Raw genomic sequence first — 20,508 nt, 5'->3', positions numbered from 1 at the left:
CACCCCCAGGGACGGTAAGGGCAGGGATGGGGATACTGAGCTGGTAACACTTTCAGTATCTAGCCATGCCCAGGCAACTGGGCTGCCCTCAAGATGCCTAGGCTGTGCTCCTTGCCTTCCACTGTGCATTCCCAAATGGGAAGACCTCAGTTGAGTTCAGACTAGAAGGTAGAGCTAGACAGATCCTTAGAAGGGAGAGGGGTGGGGGCTGCTGCTGGCTCTGGTACCTGCCCCACCCCCACCCTCCCCCTAAGGGTACGCCTACTCCAGGCCTGCCACTCCCTCTCTTCTGTAGGGACTCAGCAGAAGGACAAGGATGGGAGCTGGGGAAGGGGGTGACTGGGTGGCATCTGGCTTGGAGAAGTTAGCAGCCTCAGATGAGGCAGCTGTCAGGCCCAGCTGGGAGCTCTGCCCCCAAGATGACAAGCAGAGATGGCTTCCTGCTAGCTTGTGGCTCAGCACCTCTCACCTGAGGCACACATGGCTCAGAGGCTGGGGCACCAGAGGTAGAAAAGAGCCCTTCCCCTCCCCTACTAGGAAGGGTCAAGGACAAACTGACTGAGACAGCCTAAGCTCCAGCAGGCCTGGGCTGACAACGGTGTGCTCTCACAGGGACAATCCTCAGCTATCTGCAGGCACTTCCTCTCCGAGCCTGGCAGGGTGAAGGGGGGCCCCTCCCCCCACCCCCACTGCCCCATCCCCCAATGCTGGGTCTCATCAGCCTCTCCAGACAGGAAAACGAGCTCTTCATTGGCACCCCCTGGGGGGCCTTCTCCGTGGATGCCACCTTCCCCAAGGGTGCCAACTCCAAGGCAGATGGGTACCCTGGAGAGCCAGGTTAGCAGCAGCAGCAGGACACGAAGGAACAAGGAGGCTGGTCACTTTGGCATCTCCAAGGCTAACACCTGAGGCTTCACCTTAAAGTACTGGTTGAATCGGATCACTGCATACCTGCCAGGGAAGGAAGCAGATGAGCAGGGAGCCTGGCAGCCTACGGGAGGAGGACTGCCTCCCGCCTCTGGCTCATCCAGATCTGGGCAAGCTAACTCTTTTGTTTGTTTTGGGACAGGGTGTCTTTGTATAGCCCTGGCTGTCCTGGAACTATGTAGACCAGGTTGGTCTTGAACTCAGAGATCCGCCTGCCTCTGCCTCCCAAGCGTTGGGATTAAAGGCGTGCGCCACCGCCATCTGGCTAGGGCAAGTTAACTCTTCAAATTTTTCACTATCATTTCTTTTCTTCAGTCAGCGTGTAGCAACCCTGCCCAAGATGCGTTTGGTGTTTTGTTTTTATTATTTTGTATTGTTTATATGCCTGTTGTTTCACAGTGGACCTCCAGAACTTTTTATTTTTCAAAGCTAAAACTGTCAACTTTTGCCCCTTTCTGGTCTCCAGCCCAGTGACTGCTCTGCTCTGTCCCTATGCAAATAGTCACCTCTCACAAACAGTCCCAAAGCATCTGTCTTTTTGTGGCTGTTTTGTTTCACCTAGCATAATGTCCTCAGGGTTCGTCTGAATAGCACTTGGCCAGATTCCCTTCCTTTCAAAGCCAGGATGATGTTCATTCGACACTCGGCTGCTACAAGGGTCAATGTTCTAAACATGGGTGTGCAAACTGCTGCAAGTCAGCTCTTCTGTTCTTTGGGAAATAACACCCACACCAGGATTTCTGGATCATACAAGGGTGGTTCTTCTTCTTCTTCTTCTTCTTCTTCTTCTTCTTCTTCTTCTTCTTCTTCTTCTTCTTCTTCTTTCTTCTTCTTCTTCTTCTTCTCTTCTTCTTCTTTCTCTTCTTCTTCTTCTTCTCTCTTCTTCTTTTCTTCTTTCTTTCTTCTTCTTCTTCTTCTTCTTCTTCTTCTTCTGCCTCTTCTCCTTCTTTTTATTTTATTATTATTATTTTATTTATTTTGGTTTTTCAAGACAGAGTCTCACTAAGCAGTGCTGGCTGTCCTGGAACTCACTCTGTAGACCCAGGCTGGCCTCAAATTCAGAGATCTCCCTGCTTCTGCCTCCTGAGTGCTGGGATTAAAGGTGTGCACCACCTCCACCCCAAGTTAGAAGGAACATTCTTTTCCCCCGAGTGGCTGGGTCAGTTTGCACTCCCAGTGGTATACAAGGCAACAGCATCCCCACATCCTTGCAGACGTTCTGGATTTTCTGCCTTTGCTGGTTTTATAACACACCCCGTGTGTTCCCCAGCGTCTCAGAGCCAGCATAGTGATTCCCTTTAGCTGAGGGTACATGGGGACAGAATGGAAGGATTGAGTCCCTGCCTCCAAGGACAAAGGGGCCTCATTTAATGGGCTCCAAAGCTGTCATGGTAAGCTTTAGTTATGGTCCCTAAGCCTCAGGAAGAGGTGGGTAGGAGTGGCTGGAGGAGGTAGGGTCAGAACTGATCACCTGAATGATCCGTTTCATCAGCCTTCCATCCTTTCACATGAGTTCTCAGGCCTGTCTGTGTCCCAGGCTCTGGCCAGGATGGCACCAGCAGGGTGGGCCCTGGTGCTGGGAAGGACAGTACAGGACGGTGGGTTCTCAACCTTCCTAGTGTTGTGACCCTTTAATACAGTTCCTGATGTTGTGGTGAACCCAACCTTACTGATTATTTTCATTGCTCATTCATGGCGAATGTTGCCACTGTTGTGGCTCATAATGTGAATATTTCTGGAGACAGAGGTCGGCCAAATGGGTTGCAACCCACAGGTTGAGAAACACTGGCATAGATGGCTTTGTAGAGGGTAGGAACACCTTCGCTAGGTTTGGTGGGGCTCTCCCGGGAGCCCCTGCTGGGGATGGGTCAGCTATACACCAGAAGGACTCTGGCATTCTGTTGTGACTAGCTTTGGTCATGCAGTGGTCAAGGCTCTCCCTTCTCTCTGCCCCACGCCCCATCTTCCCACAACTCCCCCATACTCACCTGAGGAAGTCAAAGCTGATGGTGGAGTACTGGTTCTGTATGAGTGCCCAGAGGGCCCAGAAGAAGTGGGAGGCCTGCAAACAGGCCGGAGAGGGTCAGCCCTACAAGGCCACACTTGTCACCACCGTCAGCAGGAGAGAAACAGTCACCTTGGGTGTCTTACAGAGCTAAACACTGGCCAGTGTGGGAGGAAGTGGAGCCCAGGCCACTGGGCAGCATTTGGGGGACTCATTACCCATAGGTTAAAAAAAAAAAAAAAAGCTAACAGATCCTATTCTCCCCAGATCTTAGCATCCAGGTGAGCAGAATGGGGGCTCCTAAGGACTTGAAGGGTCTCCCAGCATGCCTCTCTCCACCCCAGGCTCAAAGAGCCAGAAAGCCATGATTCCCAGTCACCCCTAGCAGCTACAACACTGTCACCTTCCCGGGCACAGGAAGCACACCCTTAGGGCTTCTCCCACCCCACCCCAAGCCTTGGCCACATAGTTGCTTTGGGGGTCCCTTCTACTTCCATCCCATAGCTTAGAAGGGGAGTAGGTGAGCAAGCTGATATGGGGTTGTTTTTGCTTAAAAGTTGAGAAGATGTGTTCTTAGTGCAATGAGGGAAGAAGAGGGTTGAGTTGGGGGCCAGTGTGAACCAGGACAGTCAGTCGATCACAGAAATGACAGATTCTCTAAGCTCTGCTATGAATTGTAAAGCCTGGAGTGGCTAGCTTGTCTCCCTGTGTGTTAGTAGTCCCCCTAGGCATGCACCAGTGGATACCCGGCACTGATCCATTTTCACTGGGGAAGCAGCATTCCCTCGTGAATGCCACAGCACAGAGCAGGGGAGAGGAGGAGCCTGGAAGGCAAGGCTGGCGGGTTGTGAGTTAGGTAGGGGTTACAAGGAAGGCCTTCCTGCAGCACGGAACGCTAAGATTAGCTAGCAGAGAGAAACTGCCCATCCAAAAGGTTTGCTGAGCAAGGAAGCTGAGGTCGTTCTTGGAAATACTCTTCTAGAGAGGTGAGTGTCCAGGCTGGCTAGCAGGGGCAGCAGGGACATTAGAGGGATACCCGAGATGGCTATTATCAGACCCTTTCTAGGTAGAGTACAGTCCTCAACTGGGCTGGCTAATTTTACATCAACTTGACACAAGCTAGAGTCGTCTTGGAAGAGGGGATCTAAATTGAGAAAATACCTCCACCAGACTGGCCTGTAGGTAAGTCTGTAGGACATTTTCATGACTGATTTGGGAGGGCCCAGTCCACTGTGGGCAGTGCTACTCCCTAGGCTGGTGGACCTGGACGGCATAAGAAAGCAGGCTGAGCAAGCTATGGGGAGCAAGCCAGTAAGCAGCACTCCTCCTAACCTGTACATCAGTTCCCGCCTCCAGGTTCCTGCCCTAAGTTCCTGCCTTGCCTTTCCTGGATGATGGACTTTACGCTGGTAAGGCAAAATAAACCCTTCTCTGCCCCAGGTGCTTTTGATCACGGTGTCTCATCACAGCATTAGGAGCCCTAACTAAGAACAACTGACCCTGGGCTCTGGGTGGGAGGCTGTGGCGGGTCCAAGCACTCACCAGAGCAAATTTGTTGACTTGCGCATAAAGCCGCTCCACCTCCTTGGGGGTCGCAGCTGTCCCCTTCTGTGCCTCAAGATAGTATCGCAGCCACTGCAGCTGGATCTCCCGAGCTGGATACCGGCAGTAATCAACCTCGTTCACACCTAGGAAGCAGACGAGACATATGACTGGCAAAGCTCCTCTCAGGTTTGAGCCAAGGAGTCTCCTACGTGGAGCTGTGGGCTGGCCTGAGGAGGAACCGCATGAAGATAACTCAGTTGGTGGAGGGGGGTCCTCTACCCAGCGGGGTACCACTTGCCTAGGGCTGAGGAAAGAGAGGCGGGCTGAGTGGCCAAGGACCAGGTACTGCCCTGCAAGTGGTGGCAATTTCAAGGCAAGTGCCACCATATGCCTATCCCTTTCTAAAGCGGTGCCTCACAGAAGGTCTCAGACTTGAGACCCCTTGATCTCAGCCGGCTCTTTCACCTCAGGGGCCTAATTCCATCACCTTTCAGACAAGGAGCTGGACTTAGCTGCCAACGTCAAATAGACAAGGAGCTGGACTTAGCCGCCAACGTTAAATACCGCTACTTGCACCAGCATTTCCCAAGGAACTGCCCCACTTCCTCTGCTCCCCATGCCAGACAGCTCCTTTTGTACCCTTGCCTGTCCTCAAGAGGCTTTCTAGCTCCTCTGGGCGTGTGCTTTGCACAGGGGAGGCCACAGGAAAGACGTGGTTGATTTAAGATGGGAGCAGAGCTGAGCCACCATCTCTAGGGTCTCTCCTTCCCCTTCTGGCACCCTTCCCATATGTCCCTTCTGCCCCCTAGAGAAACAGAGTTTCTGAGTTCCAAGCATGTGGGTAGGAAAGAATCTCCCCTTGCTGATGAGAAGGCCCAGGGCACAGAGCCAGTTAGAGGCGGGGCTGGGCTGGACCTGTATCTTCCTACTGCCCGGAGCCTGTTTGCCAGCTCCTAGAGGATACAGTCCACCCCCCTTTGGAGAAGCTCCAGCTGAACTTTGCTCTGTGCGCTGGATAAGGACTTAAACCTCTGCGGAGGCCTCCCATCAGCTGAGCACTGCCACGCATGTGCTCTGCAGGGCAGGCCTCTGCTTCAGCTCACTGCTGCTCAGCTGGGGCCCATCCCCCTCCCTCTGATCGCCCTAGAGTGCTGGACTCCTGGGTGCAAGCAACTGCACAGACCGGGTCCCCCTACTGTTCTAAAAGAGATGGGATTGGTCAACCCAGGATGGGTGGAGGACGTTGGGGGAGCAACCAAGCACTGACTCCACAATTGGTCAAGACACCTCAAGTTTCCTAAGCCTTAGAGGCCAGCCGTGTCACTCTGAGAAGCCCACATACCAGACCACAGATGTCCAAGGCCATCACGGAGCTGTCTCTCCATGGTCCTATCAAATTGTTTGGTTTTAGATTGATTGATTTATTTTATGTCTATGCTGGCCAGAAGAGGGCACCAGGCCTCATTACAGATGGTTGTGAGCCACCATGTGGTTGCTGGGAATTGAACTCAGGACCTCAGGAAGAGCAGACAGTGCTTTTAACTGCTGAGCCATCTCTCCAGCCTCCTATCAAACTGTCTTTAACAAGCCCTCAAGCTGGAAAACATCGCCCTGTTGTCCTTCCATGGATCTAGATTACCATACCTGTATGGTACAGCTGCCAAGGCTGGGGGAGAGGGGAGAGACATTTCTTTTTGGGTCGGGGGTGGGGGGTAGACAGGGTTTCTCTATTTAGTCCTGGCTGTTCTGGAACTCAGTATGTAGACCAGGCTGGCTTCAAGCTCACAAAAGATCTGCCTGCCTTGTTTTGCTTCCTGAGCACGAGATTAAAGTTATGCACCGCCACACCCAGCCTCGTGTGTGTGTGTGTGTGTGTGTGTGTGTGTGTGTGTACACTCAATAGTGTGACACCCAGCCTTGTGTATGTGTCTCAACTCCACGGTGTGATGTAGGCATTACACCATCTCCATTTCACAGCCACGGAGGGCAGTGACCCCCATCCCATCACTAGTAACAACAAAATCAGGATTGAAACTCCGGAACTCGAGTTGCAGAAACACTTTTAACTAGCTCTGCCTAGATTATTCGCCTCATGATACACTAAGAAAACAACTACTTAAAGCTTATCTAGTCACATACCTGCATTCAGCGTCTTCATGAGCAATTAATTGTACACGCTGTACTGGGCATGAAGTAGCACTAGCCAGGTGGTGGCGAGCTGTGCCTGTCCTGAGCAAGGGGAAGCCTCTTCTTTTCTTACACTGGATGTTGAATTCATGGCCCTACACATCCTAGACAAATGTTCTACCATTGAGATCTATCCATAACTATCTTTAATTTTAAGATGGGAGTCTCACTAAGTTGCCCAGGTTGGCCTTGAACCAGGAGCCTACTGCCTCAGCCTCCCAAGTAGCTGAGATTACAGGACATCGCTACTGGATGTCCTGGAAAGGGGTCAGGCTGAGTAACCCCCAGGACCCTACAGTGAATGCATTTTCCTTATTTGTACCAAACTGCCATGCAGACTGGCAGAGGTCAGCTCTGTGGAGGGAGTTCTTTTCTGTGAGATACGTTGGTCTTTAATAGGCTGTAGCCAGGCACACAACTATAATCCTAGCACTCAGGGAGGCAGAGGCAGGTGGACTGCTGTGAGTTCGAGGCCAGCTGGGTCTACAAAGCAAGTCCAGAACAGCCAAGGCTACACAGAGAAACTCTGTCTCAAAACACACACACACACACACACACACACACACACAAATAAATAACAAATAAACAAATAAGAGCTGGTTATGCCACCTCCCATCAAGTTTAGAGTCACCTGTGGTCCTCCACATAGACTTGGCACCCCACCATAAGGAGGGCAATGAAGTCAGAGTAATCCTCCCTACCTGCAAACTCATTGAAATGGTTGCCAATGTCAAAAGCCTGGTAGTTGTACCCTGCATATTCATAGTCGATGAACCGCACTTGGCCTGTGAGGAAGAGGAGAGGTGGTGAGAACTGGTCCCAGATCTAGAAATGGGGTGAGGTTAGACTTCCAGACCTCCAAGACATACTCTCTGCGGCAACCTCCCCAATATCCAAGGCAACCTTTTATCTGCGCTCCGATCTGTCCACTCGCCCTCCCCCATAGCTCCAGCACCCCCCCCCCCACTCAGCTGGGTCCTTGGATTCCCCATCTAAAGGTATCTGTCCACAGCATAGCTCAGGGTCAGGAGCAAAGCAATTGCCTCCTGCCCATCACGTCTGTGAGTCCCACAACCACGGATTCAACTAACTGTAGACTGAGAATCTTTACATTTTGATCTGAGGGCTAGAGACTCCGCTCAGTGGGTAGGAGCACAGGCTACTCTTGCCAAGGACCTGAGGTTCGAAGCCTAGCACCCACCATGTAGCTCACAACCAACCATAACTATAGGTCCATGGGATCCAACATCCTCTTCTGGCTTTTGTGGGCACTGCATGCATGTGGCACACAGGCATACATGTGGGCAAAATAACCATACATATAAAATACTAATTAAAAAACTCATATGCAGCTGGGCACGGTGGTGCACGCTTATAATCCCAGCACTTGAGGAAGCAGAGGCAGGCAGATCTCTGTGAGTTCCAGGCAAGCCTGGTCTACAAAGTGAGTCCAGGATAGCCAAAGCTACACAGAGAAACCCTGCCTCAAAAAAACAAATGAACAAAACATTTTTTAAAAATTCATATGCACTAAATATCTATAACTTTTGTCCTTTGTCATTCCTAAGACAACATGGCTTAATACCTATTTAGCTCATATTCCTGCTGTATTGGGTATGGTAGGTAGCCAGAAGGTACCAGAGGATGCTCTGTGGACGTCATACGCAAGTACTGTACTCTTTTATTTATTTTCACTTGTTTTCAGGGTCCTAGGGACAGGATTCTGGCTCTAACACACAGCTACTCTCCCTGCCGAGGAGGAGGAGGAGATGTGTGTGCACATGTGTGTTGACACACTCAGGTCCCCAATCAATCTGCAGTGTGTAATGAGGGACACCTGGGTTTCCAGGGGAGGCTGCATTCTCAGGAACACTCCCCTGGCCCTCTCAAGGCTTAGGGGAGCCATGACATCCTCAGAAGACCACCAAATTATCAGGATGCACGGTTTGGGTGTCCTAATGCAGAAGACCTTCCAGCTACGATCCTGAGTTCTTACGATCTGTTTGTCTAACTGTTGGACTTTCCTGTTCTCTTTTCGTCTTCTTTCTCACAGATCAAAATCAACATAAGGCGCGCCCATGTCGTCTATGAATAGGGACCGACCAACTGGCTCGTGACCTCTGCGTCAGGGGGGCTTGAGGGGCTGTACCTTTGGCACTGTCGTAGATGATATTCTTACAAAGCAGGTCGTTGTGACAGAACACCACAGGGGAATCCAGTTGGGACAGGTGTTCCTTCAGCCAGGCCAGCTCCTGTTCCAATACCTCCACCTTAGGGACATCTGCAGAAAGGCTGGACAGTGGGGGGGGAGGGGGGCAATGTTTCAGGGTGGGGAGGGCTGACTCAGAAAGGCAGGCCCTAAACTCTGGCCAAACCATTCCTTTGCTATAGAGACCTCAAACAAAAGGCTGGCCCAGCAAAGTCCCCACTTTTTCATCACACATGAGTGTGTCCTGGCCTTCTGGTCCCCATGGTTACACTGAGAAGCAGTTTAAAACCTGGTCATCAAAGTAGCTGGCAGAACATAAAAGCCACTAGCTAAATGGCATCCCGGCTACTTTGTGAAACAGACAGGGTGAGGAAGGGGGACCCAGGAGGAGACAGGAGAGGTGGCAACACGTGTCAGAGGCCGTGGCTCCAGAGGAAGAGAGAATGGGGCCCACGGGATCAATGGTGAGAAAACGGAAGAGACCTGGCCTAGGGTGCTGGGAACCCCCTAAGAGAGGTTGTGTTCCTCTAAGATGAGACTCCCCAGTAACAGAACCCCAGGAGAGGCTGGAGAAATGGCAGAGGGGTGTAGCTGACAATATCCTAGATTGTCATCTCCCAGACCTAGTAGGAAGACAGGCTGTGCACTGTGCAGTGTCAGAGAAACAGCAGCACCCCCACCCCCCCAAAAAAACACACGCTGTGTGCGAGATCTGTTTTGCCACTCCCAGCAACTAATTCCTGTCACCTTGAGCTATGAGTGCTTCCTGTCCCTGGCTCCCGCTAGACCAGCTTAAAGGCTGAGCAAAGCTGCAAGAGGCTACTTCCATCCCACCCCATCCCCACCCGCTGTGTCGCTCAGAAGTAGAAGTAGCGTTGTCTGCCAAGCATGCTAGGGAACGGACCCACCATGGATCAATTAGTGCGGATGTTGGGTGCAGACACCCTGTACTCGGGTGCTCTGAACTTTGACCCTTCGGGTACACAGGTCTGTGTACACTAAAAAAGCCAAACAGCAGAGTCTTTCAAAATTCAGAACTATCCACGAGAGGTGGGTGCTGGGCCTGCCCTCCACTCCTGCTTCTCTGGCCAGGAAAGCAAAGATTCACAGGGGAAGATGACAAGGAGATGGGCCCTGGTTCATCCTCCCTACCAGACAGAACTAAGATGTCCCCATGTCCTCTGCAGAAAAGGAAAGCCAAGGCTAGAGGGATCTTAGGGCTCCCATCTGCCACACCTGGGAAACGGAGGCTCCAGAAAAGAAGGAAGTCTTACTATCCCAGATGCCTCACAGCTTGAGCACACCACACCCAACACCTCAGCCCACCTGGGGTCCTCATCACAGGGCTGTGTCTCCCCCACCCCACCCCCCCCACCCCCACCACCTTTGCCCTCGTTGGTCTGTTTCCTCAGTCTCTGAGAAGGCATCAGTGAGCCAGGCAGCCCCCAGACAGAGAGGACGGCCAAGCCTCATCTGCAGCCATTTATTTGCCCTTCCTGAACAGCTACTTTTAAGACTCCCTTCTTCAGCCAGGGGCGTGGTGGCGCACGCCTTTAATCCTACTCGGTAGGCAGATCATTGTGAGTTCAAGGCCAGCCTGGTCTACAAAGCAAGTCTAGGACAGCCAAGGCTACACAGAGAAACCTTGTTTAAAAAAAAACCAAAAAACAAAAAACTCCCCTCTTATGCCTGGGCTATCTCAAGGGCCAAGGAGATTTGCCCAGGTCTCAGTCTCTGGCCTCAATCTCATGCCCGTGACTTCCAGATGCCCGCTCCCAGTCTCTGGCCTCAGTCTGACCTACCCTGCCATGCCAAGGCCGCTGGGATCTTTACTAGGAGAACAATCCAAGCCTATGTGCAGTGCCCACCCCCCCCCCCCCCGCCCCTGCCCGCACTTCGACTGCACCGTGTCCCTCCCTGAACATGTGGATCTCTGCCAGCTTTGCTGCCTTGACAACATCAAACTCCTCCACCTGTGCAGGGTTGGCAGCCGGGCAGCCATCACTGCCACCCAGAAACAGTCTCACCCCAGAAAGAACGAAGGGATGAGGGGCTGGAGCCCCTGGAAGGCCGGGGATTCCTGCCTGGGGAGTGCCTGCTGCTTGGCCATCTCCGTTCAGTTCTCACTGAAGGAACAAAAGTTCTTTCTCCGCTAAGGGATCAATCCTCTACTACTCCGGTCTCCAGGCCTTTCCACTTTTGTCTTGTCACCGGACCACCTACCAGTAGCTTCTCATGATGCCCCTATCCTTCCCCACCCAGGGCCAAACAGCCACCAGGGCCGGCAAGTCATTTTCCACAGCTTCTGACGTAGTCTATCCTCCATTCCCACCTACCCGCCAAGCCGTTCCAAGCAGTGTTGCGCAAATGTGTCTTATGCTTCAGGGAGGCCACCTAAATGCAGGCCTGGGTCCAATGGGAGCCCTCCCTGAGCTGGCCTGGCAAAGTGCACTCAGCAAGCACTCTGTGGAGGAGCTGGTTCTGCTAGCTTGGGTCTCCCAGACCTAGAACCTGTCTGTGCCTTATCTCCTTACCTCAAGTGCACAGCCAGCTCCTTCACTAACACTGTCCTTATGCCTGCTAGCCCTCTTCCTAAACCATATTTTGGCTCAGATCTCCTCATAACAGTGGGCATGGGGTACTCACTTGTAATCCTAGCACTTGGGAGACCGGGGGCAATAGGGTCATGAGTTCCTGACAGGTTAGCCTGGCCTACATGAGTTTGAAGCCAGTGTGGGTAACATAGTGAGACACCTTCCTGATGCTTGTACACTTCACTCCTGGCTCCTTCCTTGGCCTGGTACCCAAGCCCCGTTCCCTTAAGCTCCCATTCACCACTCCCATAGGCTCCTGAACATCTGTCTCAGACACATTCACCTACTTGGGAGCCTTGAGCAGACCTCCCCGGGCTGTCTCCCAAACTGGAGCAGCCCCTTTTCATCTTGCCCTGCCACTTCTGCCAAGATGACTTTACCTGCCCCTTCCTACGTCTGTGTATGCATTACACACCCTGCCTTCCCTTGTACCAAGTACAAGCATGCTCTGTTTACTTGGCTCCTACATTCCTCATGGGCAGGGCCTGTGTCACAACCACCGTCACTTTTCTACTGTTTTAATCCCAGTAAATCAATGTTTGTTTTGTGAAACGAAGGATTGAATAAGTCAGAGCCATGAGGTAACGCCTGGAGTCCAACAAGGCTGTTCAGCACTGTCCTGCTGAGGGACGTGCAGAACAGGGCAAAGGGTCAGGGGATAGTCCTCTTAAGACAGGCTCAAAGAAGTTAAATCTCAATTTCCCGGAGGCCAAAGGCATGAAAAGGACAAAGGAAGCTGGCCAGCTCTTCACCAAGGACCTCTTCCTTCCTGACAAGACTAGCCACCAAAGCTACAAAGGAAGCGTGGTGTCCAGTTGTGTGTGAGTGCCAGCCCTGCACCTAGTAACCAGAAAGTTCCATCCCCGCCTGTCAAATAATGGCGCTGGCTGAAGAGACATGCCACACTCTAGTCTTCAGAGACATGGCAGTCCTTGTCCCAGGATCTGAACATGGTCAGACAGCAGGCAGGCTAGAGCCATGCTGGGCACTCATAGCACAGTCACTGGGTGTGAGAGTTCAGATAAAGTCATGGGTGTGTGTGCAAGGACCACATAATGGGGTCAGAGTTAATGGCAGCCATTTCAGAGAGAACGAGAGTCCTCTGTCTCTCAGACCTCCCTCTCACCACCCTGCTCCTTTGACATTTCAGCAGAGGTGGTGTTCAAATTAACAGTTTGTTGTGGAATTTTCTAGGAGAGGACTTTGAATGCCCAGCACAAAGACATGATAAACATTTGCAGGGAAGACATGTGTCACCCTGATGGAATCAATGCACACTGTACATATAAGTACCTGTCAAGCAAATACATTTTAAAAGGCAATGCTTGCTGGGTAGGATAACATACATCTTTGGTTTTTTTGTTTTTTGGGTTTTTTGTTTTGTTTTTTGTTTTTTGAGACAGGGTTTCTCTGTGTAGCCCTGGCTGTCCTGGAGCTCACTCTGTAGACCAGGTTGGCCTCGAACTCACAGAGATCTGACTAGTTCTGCCTCTGCCTCTGGAGTGCTGGGATTAAAGGCATGTGCCACCATTGCCCGGCAATAACACACATCTTTAATCCCAGCTCTTGGGAGACAGAGGCAGGTAGCTCTCTGAGTTCAAAGCTAGCTTTGGTCCACATAATGAGTCCTAGGCCTCAGTGGGCTATGCTGTATCAAAAAAAAAAAAAAAAAAAAAAAAAAGTTGATATTTAATCTTTGCATGGAAAGCCAGAGACCGTGTTGTTGACTTTTTCCCCGTGCCTTGGTCTCTAACATGTGTCAAGGGGGTTGAGAACCCACAGGCCAGTGAGCAAAGGGGAAGTTTAGGAGATCCCATTTTGCTTCAAAGTAGAATCAGGACGGGAGGGGAACCTCGTCCTTGGTAAGAGCACCTCATGACGCAGTGGGTGTGAGAAGGAACAAAATAGGGGACATGGCCTCCGGAGGTACACAGGCATAAGAGGGGTCAGCCGGAAACCTTGCTATCCCCAGGGCTTGTCTGCTTTATGACCCTGCTGGCCTCAGCACCTCGGGTTCCCAGAGGCTCCACCCTCCTGTGTTCCAAAGGCAGAAGACAGCTCATGAAGAGCTAAGTCCTGGGATGGGAGACTAAAGCCGCACACTGTCAGCCTGACAGGAGAGCAGAGCTTCCTCCAGCAACCCTTTCTGTTCTAAGGAAAGTGGGAGTTGTCCTCCTAATCCTGCTGCCTGACACAGCCAGACAACTCAAAGAGAAATAAGTGCAGGTATCCCAAACTGCTGATCCTCCTTGCTGAGAGGCAGCTGAGGGCCTCCCTCTGCCTGGGCTGTGGCTCAGGATGGACAGTGCTCAGGAGAGAGTCTTCATGGGAACGGTATCCCTGAACCTCCTCTGAGAGTGGGCTGGAGCCAAAAGTAGGGGGCAGGGCAGAGGCGGTAGCAGCCTTGTGCTCTCTCAGATCTCTGTACCTGGGGTTGATCTCATCCTTGACCAGCGTGAAATAACGGTGCATCTTATGCCAGAGGGAGGGCTTAGGCAGGCTGCCATTGGCCTGGATGGCGTGAATCTTGGCCATTTCTAAGGCGATTAACCTACAACAGAAAGGGGAGGAGTACAGTGTCAGTCCTGGGCATGCCCTCCTGCTCAACTAAGAAAGATCTGAAAGCTTCTTCTGGGTTCTAGCCAGAAGGCCACATGTGGGGGTCATGACAGGAGCCCTTGGCCTCCCAAAGAGGGTCTCAGCAGAAGGCAGGAAAACGCAGGAAGACCCTTTAGCCATTTGTTTCTTTTCAAGTCCCAGAGCTGGGATAGAGAGAGACAGAGGGCCAGAAAGGTAGCTCTCTCCCAGCCTTCCCATAGGGGGTGGCCCCTGAACACACAGGGGCAAGCAAGCATAAGGGCAGTCCCCTTCCTCCCCTCTCCCCTGGACTTTGCCCCATCCTCCCAGGAGAGGTGGCAGCAGGTCCCTTTCTGTGATGAGATCAGTGGGTTGTCGATGCTAGGCAAGGAGGAAATGTTAGCCTCTTATCAGTCTGGCCAAGGTGGAGAGGCTGGCCCAGAGCGGGAGGGGATGGGGGCCCTTCCGATGCTGGTGGGCGGGGATTCCAAGGACGCAAAACAAACCAGCCTTCTGATTTTCAAGTTCTCCTACAGACATTATCCAAGGTCCTGGGGGAGGAGTGCGTGGCAGGGAGGTCTGCTGGGAGTGAGGAGGGATGAGGCGAGGACTGGCTACTGAAGAGGGAAGAAACATGATAAGAACCTAGCACCGAGGCCAGTGTCAAGGTCAGCATGGAGGCTGGGGTCCCAGCTGGGCTCTGCCAGCCCTCCCTTCTACAGTCCAACCCTAGTTGCCTGCCAAGCCTCCAGCATCCAAGCTTCTGAGCTTCCCTTGCCTCTGCCGGTTGCTTGAATAATAATCACCGAGAAGGACAACAAAGGCGCTGGTTGTTTGGAACCTTGTTACAGAGTTGTCCTAAGGATACTCCTCCCCTTGCCAGGCCTGGGAAGGGACCAGCAGCCATGCACCATCAGGACAGTGGCAACTTCAGGCTCCTCCCTAAGCCTCCCACTTCCTCCAGGGTGGAGGGGCTATGGGCAGGCAGCTGAGTAGGTGCCCGGAGGTCAGAGGTCGTGGGGTCGGAGGTGAGAGCCCACTACAGGGGAAAAGTAGACATGGGCCTGAGGCCCAGCCCTCAAGTCCCTTCGCTAGGAAGATTCTGAAAAGGATTTGTTCCTTGAATGTCAGTAGAGCTGCTGTGTGCATAACAATAGAAGTAAGTTCAGCACTCAGCAGTTTTACACTGCAGGGCTTTAGCACACCAGGCTGGGGGGTGGGCTCAAGGGATGGTGGTGGTGGTGTGTGGGGGAAACAGCACTTTCCTGCAGATACCCAGTCACTGTGACAGGTTGGGAAAAGCTCCATCCTGGGAAAGTCACCAAGGAAAGGCCTACTACCTCCTACACCCACCCCAATTTTCTGGCTCTCCCCCAAACGCCAACTTCTTACTTACGGCACCTAAATCCCCCTTCAATCTTCCTGACGGTGGTAATTGTTTCCAGAAAGAGGATGAGTGACGGCATGAGGTTCAGGGAGGTGGAGAGAGACTAGGAGTGGTGGGGACCTGCTTACTCACACAAGACTAAAGGAGGAGTGATGGGAAAGGCAGGGCAAGGTGTTCTCAGCTCCAACTCCAGTGACCCCTGCATCCTTCACCTCCTCTACCCCACACACAGCTCAAATGCAACGTCCTGGCCCCCGCCCCCCTCCCCTGGGAGTCTCAGAGGCAGCACTGAAGAGGGTGGAGGGCGAGCCACATAGGCAAAAAGAGCCCAGTGTTCTTACTTGGTTCTGACTGGTGGGCAGGTGAGGGTGCAGAGAAGAGGCTAGGCCCTACCTCTCAGTGAGTATCACTGCCCTCAGTATGCAAGAAGAGTCTCCTTCCTCTTGGCTTGGAGACTGCAGCTGCCAAGCAGAGACCCTAGGCAGACCCTGCACTGCTGTCCCCAGCCATCAGGGACAACCTTCAGCCTGCCCAGGCCTCACTATGATAGTTTGATGGCCTTGTGGGGGGGGGGGGCGGTGGAGGAAGGAAAAGGATACTGCTTGACTGCCCAGCCCTGGTCAGTCAGAACAGAGAGGGGAGTGCACTCACTGAGGGCTGTTTGGTTCTCCCCTGCTCAGGCGCTACAGCAGTATCCATGGGGGCTTGAAGGTTAAATGCAGCTCCTAAGCCCTACGTATCATATCGAGGAATTTACTAGAAACCGGGCTCAGTCTCTGTGGGCCTTCTGCATGGAGGCCCCAGCATTAACTCCAAACCTGGGTATTTATTGTCAGGGAACCCAAAGAGCACTCAGCTTAGGAGAAGGAAAGGTTATTCCAGGCTGCTAAAGTCAAGTTCACCCTGGATAGGCCTGTTTGCCTTCACACTTTCGCTCCCCGCAAAAGATAGGAGGGAAGACTGGGCAGGGTGACACACACCTTCAATCCCAACATTTGGGAGACAGAGACAGGTGAGTCTCTTTGAGTTTGAAACCAACCTGGTCTACATATGAATTTCTAGGGCAGCCAGTGCTACATCGAAAGACCCTATCTCCCATTTAAAAAATAAAATAAAATAAAATAAATGAAAAATAAAGATGGGAGAGGTAGAAATCCCGTGTTCCTTCAGAATTTGGCTCAGGTTTCATTCCCAGAGCTTCTGAGTGTTCCCACATCAGACATAGGGTGGAGGGAGGTTTGAGAAATGGTGTGTGTGTGTGTGTGTGTGTGTATGTGTGTGTGTATATGTGTGTGTGTATGTGTGTGTGTGTGTGTGTGTGTGTGTGTGTGTGTGTGTGTGTGTGTGTGTGTGTGTGTGTGTGAGAACCCTGATCTCTGCTATGTTCCCCTGGAACTCCTTCTTCTAGTAGTCACCACTAGAAGACCATGGAGTGTTGCAGCCTCTGAACAGAGCATCCCAACAGACATTTCAATGCAACTGCAAGCCTTACGACTCTTCCTCACGGACCCCATTTTTCGCCGAAGAAGCCAGCCAGGAACCCCAAAGCCATAGGCTTGCAGTACCCCGTGCCCTCCTCACCTGAAAAGCTGGGGCTGTCGGATGTGCTCTGGGCCCAGGGCCACACCCTGCACGTACTCATAGCACAGTCCGTTCCGAAAGGTGCAGTAGAGTTTGGGGGCGCAGCCGTGTGCTCGCAGCAGTTGGAAGTTCCTGACCTCGTTCTCTCGGTCCACGAGCAACTCCGTCCGCTCCCCGTACACTCGGACCAGCACGCAGTCCCGCATGTCCTCCTCCACATAGCAGGCCACTAGCTTGTTGGTGATGCCGTCTTTGAAGCGCTAGCATGGGGAGAAGCGCAGCCATGGGTGGGAGTGGGGGTGGGGTACGATGTTCCAGTCTCTTCCCAGAGCCAGCCAAAGCAGAGGGTGCTCATTTGAATGCTGAACATAACTCCACTCCAGCTAGCACTACATACTGCCTTGGAGTAAACTAAAACTCAAGGGTGTGTGTGTGTGTGTGTGTGTGTGTCCGTGCACGTCAGCCCAGGCACACTCACTCAGCCTAAGTCTGCTCCCACGTCATGAGACTCGTCAGAGTGGGCAATGTCCAAGCTGGGCAGTGGGGAGAGGCCCCCTCCCCTCCTTTCCCCACCCTGGCCCTGGAAGAGGCCACCACTAGAGAGAACGGGACTTAAGGACGGCTGGAAGTTGCCCAGCCAGCCACTCTGACCAGCTGCCTCTCATCAAGGCAGACAAGGGTTCTCAGCTGTATCTCTTGCTCCATCCAGTGGCGGACGGAAAGGAGGGTACTGAGCTTGGCACTCATCCCAGGGCTCTGGTGGCCTGAGTCCTTGAATCTCTGAATTCCACACCAGGAGAAACAAGAGACAACAGGAGTGGGAACAAAAACTCACTGGGCCGGGCAATGAGTAGGAAGAAACCATGAGCTACAGTTTTATGGATGTCGTCTGATGGAGCTGGATGTGTCTCTAGAGGCCACCTAAATCAGTTCTGGGTGAGGAAACAGGCCTAGTGGGAGTACAGATTAGCATCTGCCATGTTAGTGCTGGAATTAATCTCAGGTCTGCTTGATGCCTTCACTGCTTTTTGCTCCTGACTGTGTCTTGTGAAAATGGAACCCTACGTCTCTACAGGCTGCCCAGGGTGTGGGCTGCTAGGTAGGTTGTTGTTGTTTTGTTTGTTTTTCCCAGACAGGGTTTCTCTGTGTAGCCTTGGCTGTCCTGGACTAGCTTTGTAGACCAGGCTGGCCTCGAACTCACATTGATCCGCCTGCCTCTGCCTCCCTAGTGCTGGGATTAAAGGTGTGCGCCACCACGGCCCCGGCGCTAGATAGGTTTTTAAGAGAATGCAGGGCAGCTAAGGAGCAAGCTAGGGGCCAAGGTGGGCAGCTCTGCCCACAGGGGTGTGTGTGTGTGACAGAGAGAATTTATCCAACTGAAGTGGGAAGACAGTCGGGGGAGGGGGACGTGGGGACGGGGAGGATGCGGGGCGGGGGTGGGGGGGGCGTTACTCAGCTAGCCTGAGGCCTTGGTGACAGTCCCAGTGCTTAGCCAGAATTCCCAATTCCACAGGGCTGGTTCCGATGGTCACAGGGAATGCTCATATCCCCGAGGCTTGGATCACACGTTAGGGTGAAAGAACAGCACGGGTGTATGGGGAGGTTTCCTTAAAAGTTCGTGCCTCCTGGGGTTTCAGAGCGGCTGGGTACGCACTTCTGGGCAACTAAAGGACAAGCACGCAGCGACAGGGGGTGGGGCCCGCACGCGGAGCATGCTGACAGTGGGCAGGTGGACCTCCGGCTGCATGTTTGGGAACCCGAGAAACAGGCGAATGGGGAGGGTCCAGGGAAGCGTGAGCCCAGCTTTGCATAGGTATCAAAAGAGACGGAGAGCTAAACGCATATACAAACCACTCCTGCGCAACAGCCACGCAACCCTGGGACCCTCACTGGGAAGCATGTACTGACGGGCGTCCACGCAGCCCCTCTGCAGCCCAGGCAGGGCCCCATCCCCGGCCTCGCACCCGCTCGTCTACCTTAGTCCGAACTTGTTCCGGCTTCCAGTGCGGCCGCAGCTCCCGGATGAGGCGCAGGGCACCAGGGAGGATGTTGTCCTGGTCCACCGCGACGCCGTAGCACGGGACGGCGGCTCTCGGGGACCCTGGTGGTTCCCAGCAGCCGGCACTGGCCACCGCCTTTTCCTCCATGCCCCATGAGCACTGCGGGCAGGGCGCCTGCCTCCGCAGGTAAAAGGGCGAGCACGGCACAGGAGCTGAAGGGGGCACAGCCATTCCCAGCAGCCCCACCCCCTCGGAGCCGCCGCGCCCGCGTTAGCCCCTACGGGGGGGCCATGAGAGGGAGTGGGAGTGGTCGAGGAGGGGCCAGGGGAAGTCCATGACTCATGAGCGAGCTGCCCGCTCTGATCGCCGGCGCACAACCGAGCGACACTGCTGGCCGGGGATCACCGGGGTCCGCCGCGACAGTGACATCACAGGCCGCGGTAACGCCCCCTGCCCGCTCCGACCCCGCCTCCGCCTCCGGAGGAGTACTGCCGGTCATCTCCCGCTGCTAAGTCCGCGACTACCTGGAGCTCTGGGTGGGGGTGATGTCCCGCCTTAATGACGCAAAGGGAGGAGCCTTATCAGGCCCCGCCCCAGATCCCTGCTGAGGCATCCTAGTGCTGGATGACCTGTTTCCCACTGGGGACCACAGCTCTTTGCCAGCTCTTCCCTATAGCCTAGGTTAAGGATCTGGGGCTGGGCAGGAAGGGCTTGACTTCCTGGAATATGGAGATCAGCTGCTCCCATAGTGTGGGCTTTGGCTTGCATTCAAATCTCTGGACCCTTGGAAAAGGTTGGACTGTATTTCTAAGGCTTCCAGGCATCACCACCGATGGAAAGCCACATGGTGTGTGTGTGTGTGTGTGTGTGTGTGTGTGTGTGTGTGTGTGTGTGTGTGTGTGTGTGTGTGTGTGTGTGTGTGTGTCTCCCATAGGCAGACTGGACACTAATTGAACATTCCCAGATACTTTACGAGTACATGAGCACATTGTAAGCCAGGACTTTGAGCAAGACTGAGTTTGATTCACTAAATAATCCTTAAATCTTCCTGCCCTGAGAGGTGGACTGGACACTGCTTTGTTGAGCCAAGAGGTGATCAAAGGCCTAGCACAACCCATGGACCTAAGTGCGTGTGAGTGGTGGAAAAGATACGTCTCCTGGCAGAGAGTGGAGAGAAGACACATGGAAAGAGGCCATGCCAGCCTTTGGAGAGCCCCTCTCTTAGCCATATGTCCCCCTGGTCACCTCTAGAGCAAGACTTGTTAGCTGCCAGCCCTCTACCATAGAGAAACCTGGGCTTGCCTCGGGGTAGGGGAATGGGACACCTCACTGCACACTATCTCACACTGCCCCACTTGAAAATGCCTACAAAGTGGATGCGTTTCTGTGTCCCCAAGTTGTCCTTCTGACCTACTCAGGAACCCCTCAACCACAGGACCTTGATTCTTGCTGCTCAGAGCCTTGCGATACAGTTTCCTACAGTGGCCTCTAGCCCC

The 20,508-nt window shown here is 53.2% G+C and overlaps 1 protein-coding gene across 2 annotated transcripts; it reads right to left on the bottom strand.

The window, feature by feature from the left end:
• Nucleotides 1–842: 842 nt before the first annotated feature.
• On the bottom strand, nt 843–19,490 carry Etnk2 (ethanolamine kinase 2). Of its 2 annotated transcripts, XM_051147410.1 has the most exons (8): nt 18,989–19,488; nt 17,013–17,272; nt 13,896–14,018; nt 8,814–8,956; nt 7,366–7,449; nt 4,475–4,620; nt 2,916–2,989; nt 843–951 (listed from the first exon to the last, which is right to left on the bottom strand). In XM_051147410.1, exons 1-8 carry the CDS (start codon nt 19,241–19,243, stop codon nt 879–881), a joined length of 1,158 nt encoding a protein of 385 aa, XP_051003367.1. In that variant the 5' UTR covers nt 19,244–19,488; the 3' UTR covers nt 843–878. The 2 variants fall into 2 exon arrangements, with proteins under 2 accessions (XP_051003367.1, XP_051003368.1); XM_051147411.1 differs by lacking the exon at nt 2,916–2,989 and having other exon boundaries at nt 18,989–19,490.
• Nucleotides 19,491–20,508: the final 1,018 nt, after the last annotated feature.

This window comes from Acomys russatus, chromosome 6, assembly GCF_903995435.1.
Source record: "Acomys russatus chromosome 6, mAcoRus1.1, whole genome shotgun sequence".
NCBI lineage: Eukaryota > Metazoa > Chordata > Mammalia > Rodentia > Muridae > Acomys > Acomys russatus.
Note: the sequence above shows the minus strand (reverse complement) of the source record. Positions and strands in the feature narration are given on the sequence as shown.

What these genes read in the sequence shown, in the direction of transcription:
- Etnk2 (XM_051147410.1), bottom strand. Translation starts at nt 19,243, where the DNA reads ATGGCTGTGCCCCCTTCAGCTCCTGTGCCGTGCTCGCCCTTTTACCTG. An exon ending in CGACAGCCCCAGCTTTTCAG is followed by an intron (nt 14,019 to 17,012) that starts GTGAGGAGGGCA and finishes TTTCTGTTGTAG; the next exon opens with GTTAATCGCCTTAGAAATGG. An exon ending in AAGGATGAGATCAACCCCAG is followed by an intron (nt 8,957 to 13,895) that starts GTACAGAGATCT and finishes CCCACTGTCCAG; the next exon opens with CCTTTCTGCAGATGTCCCTA.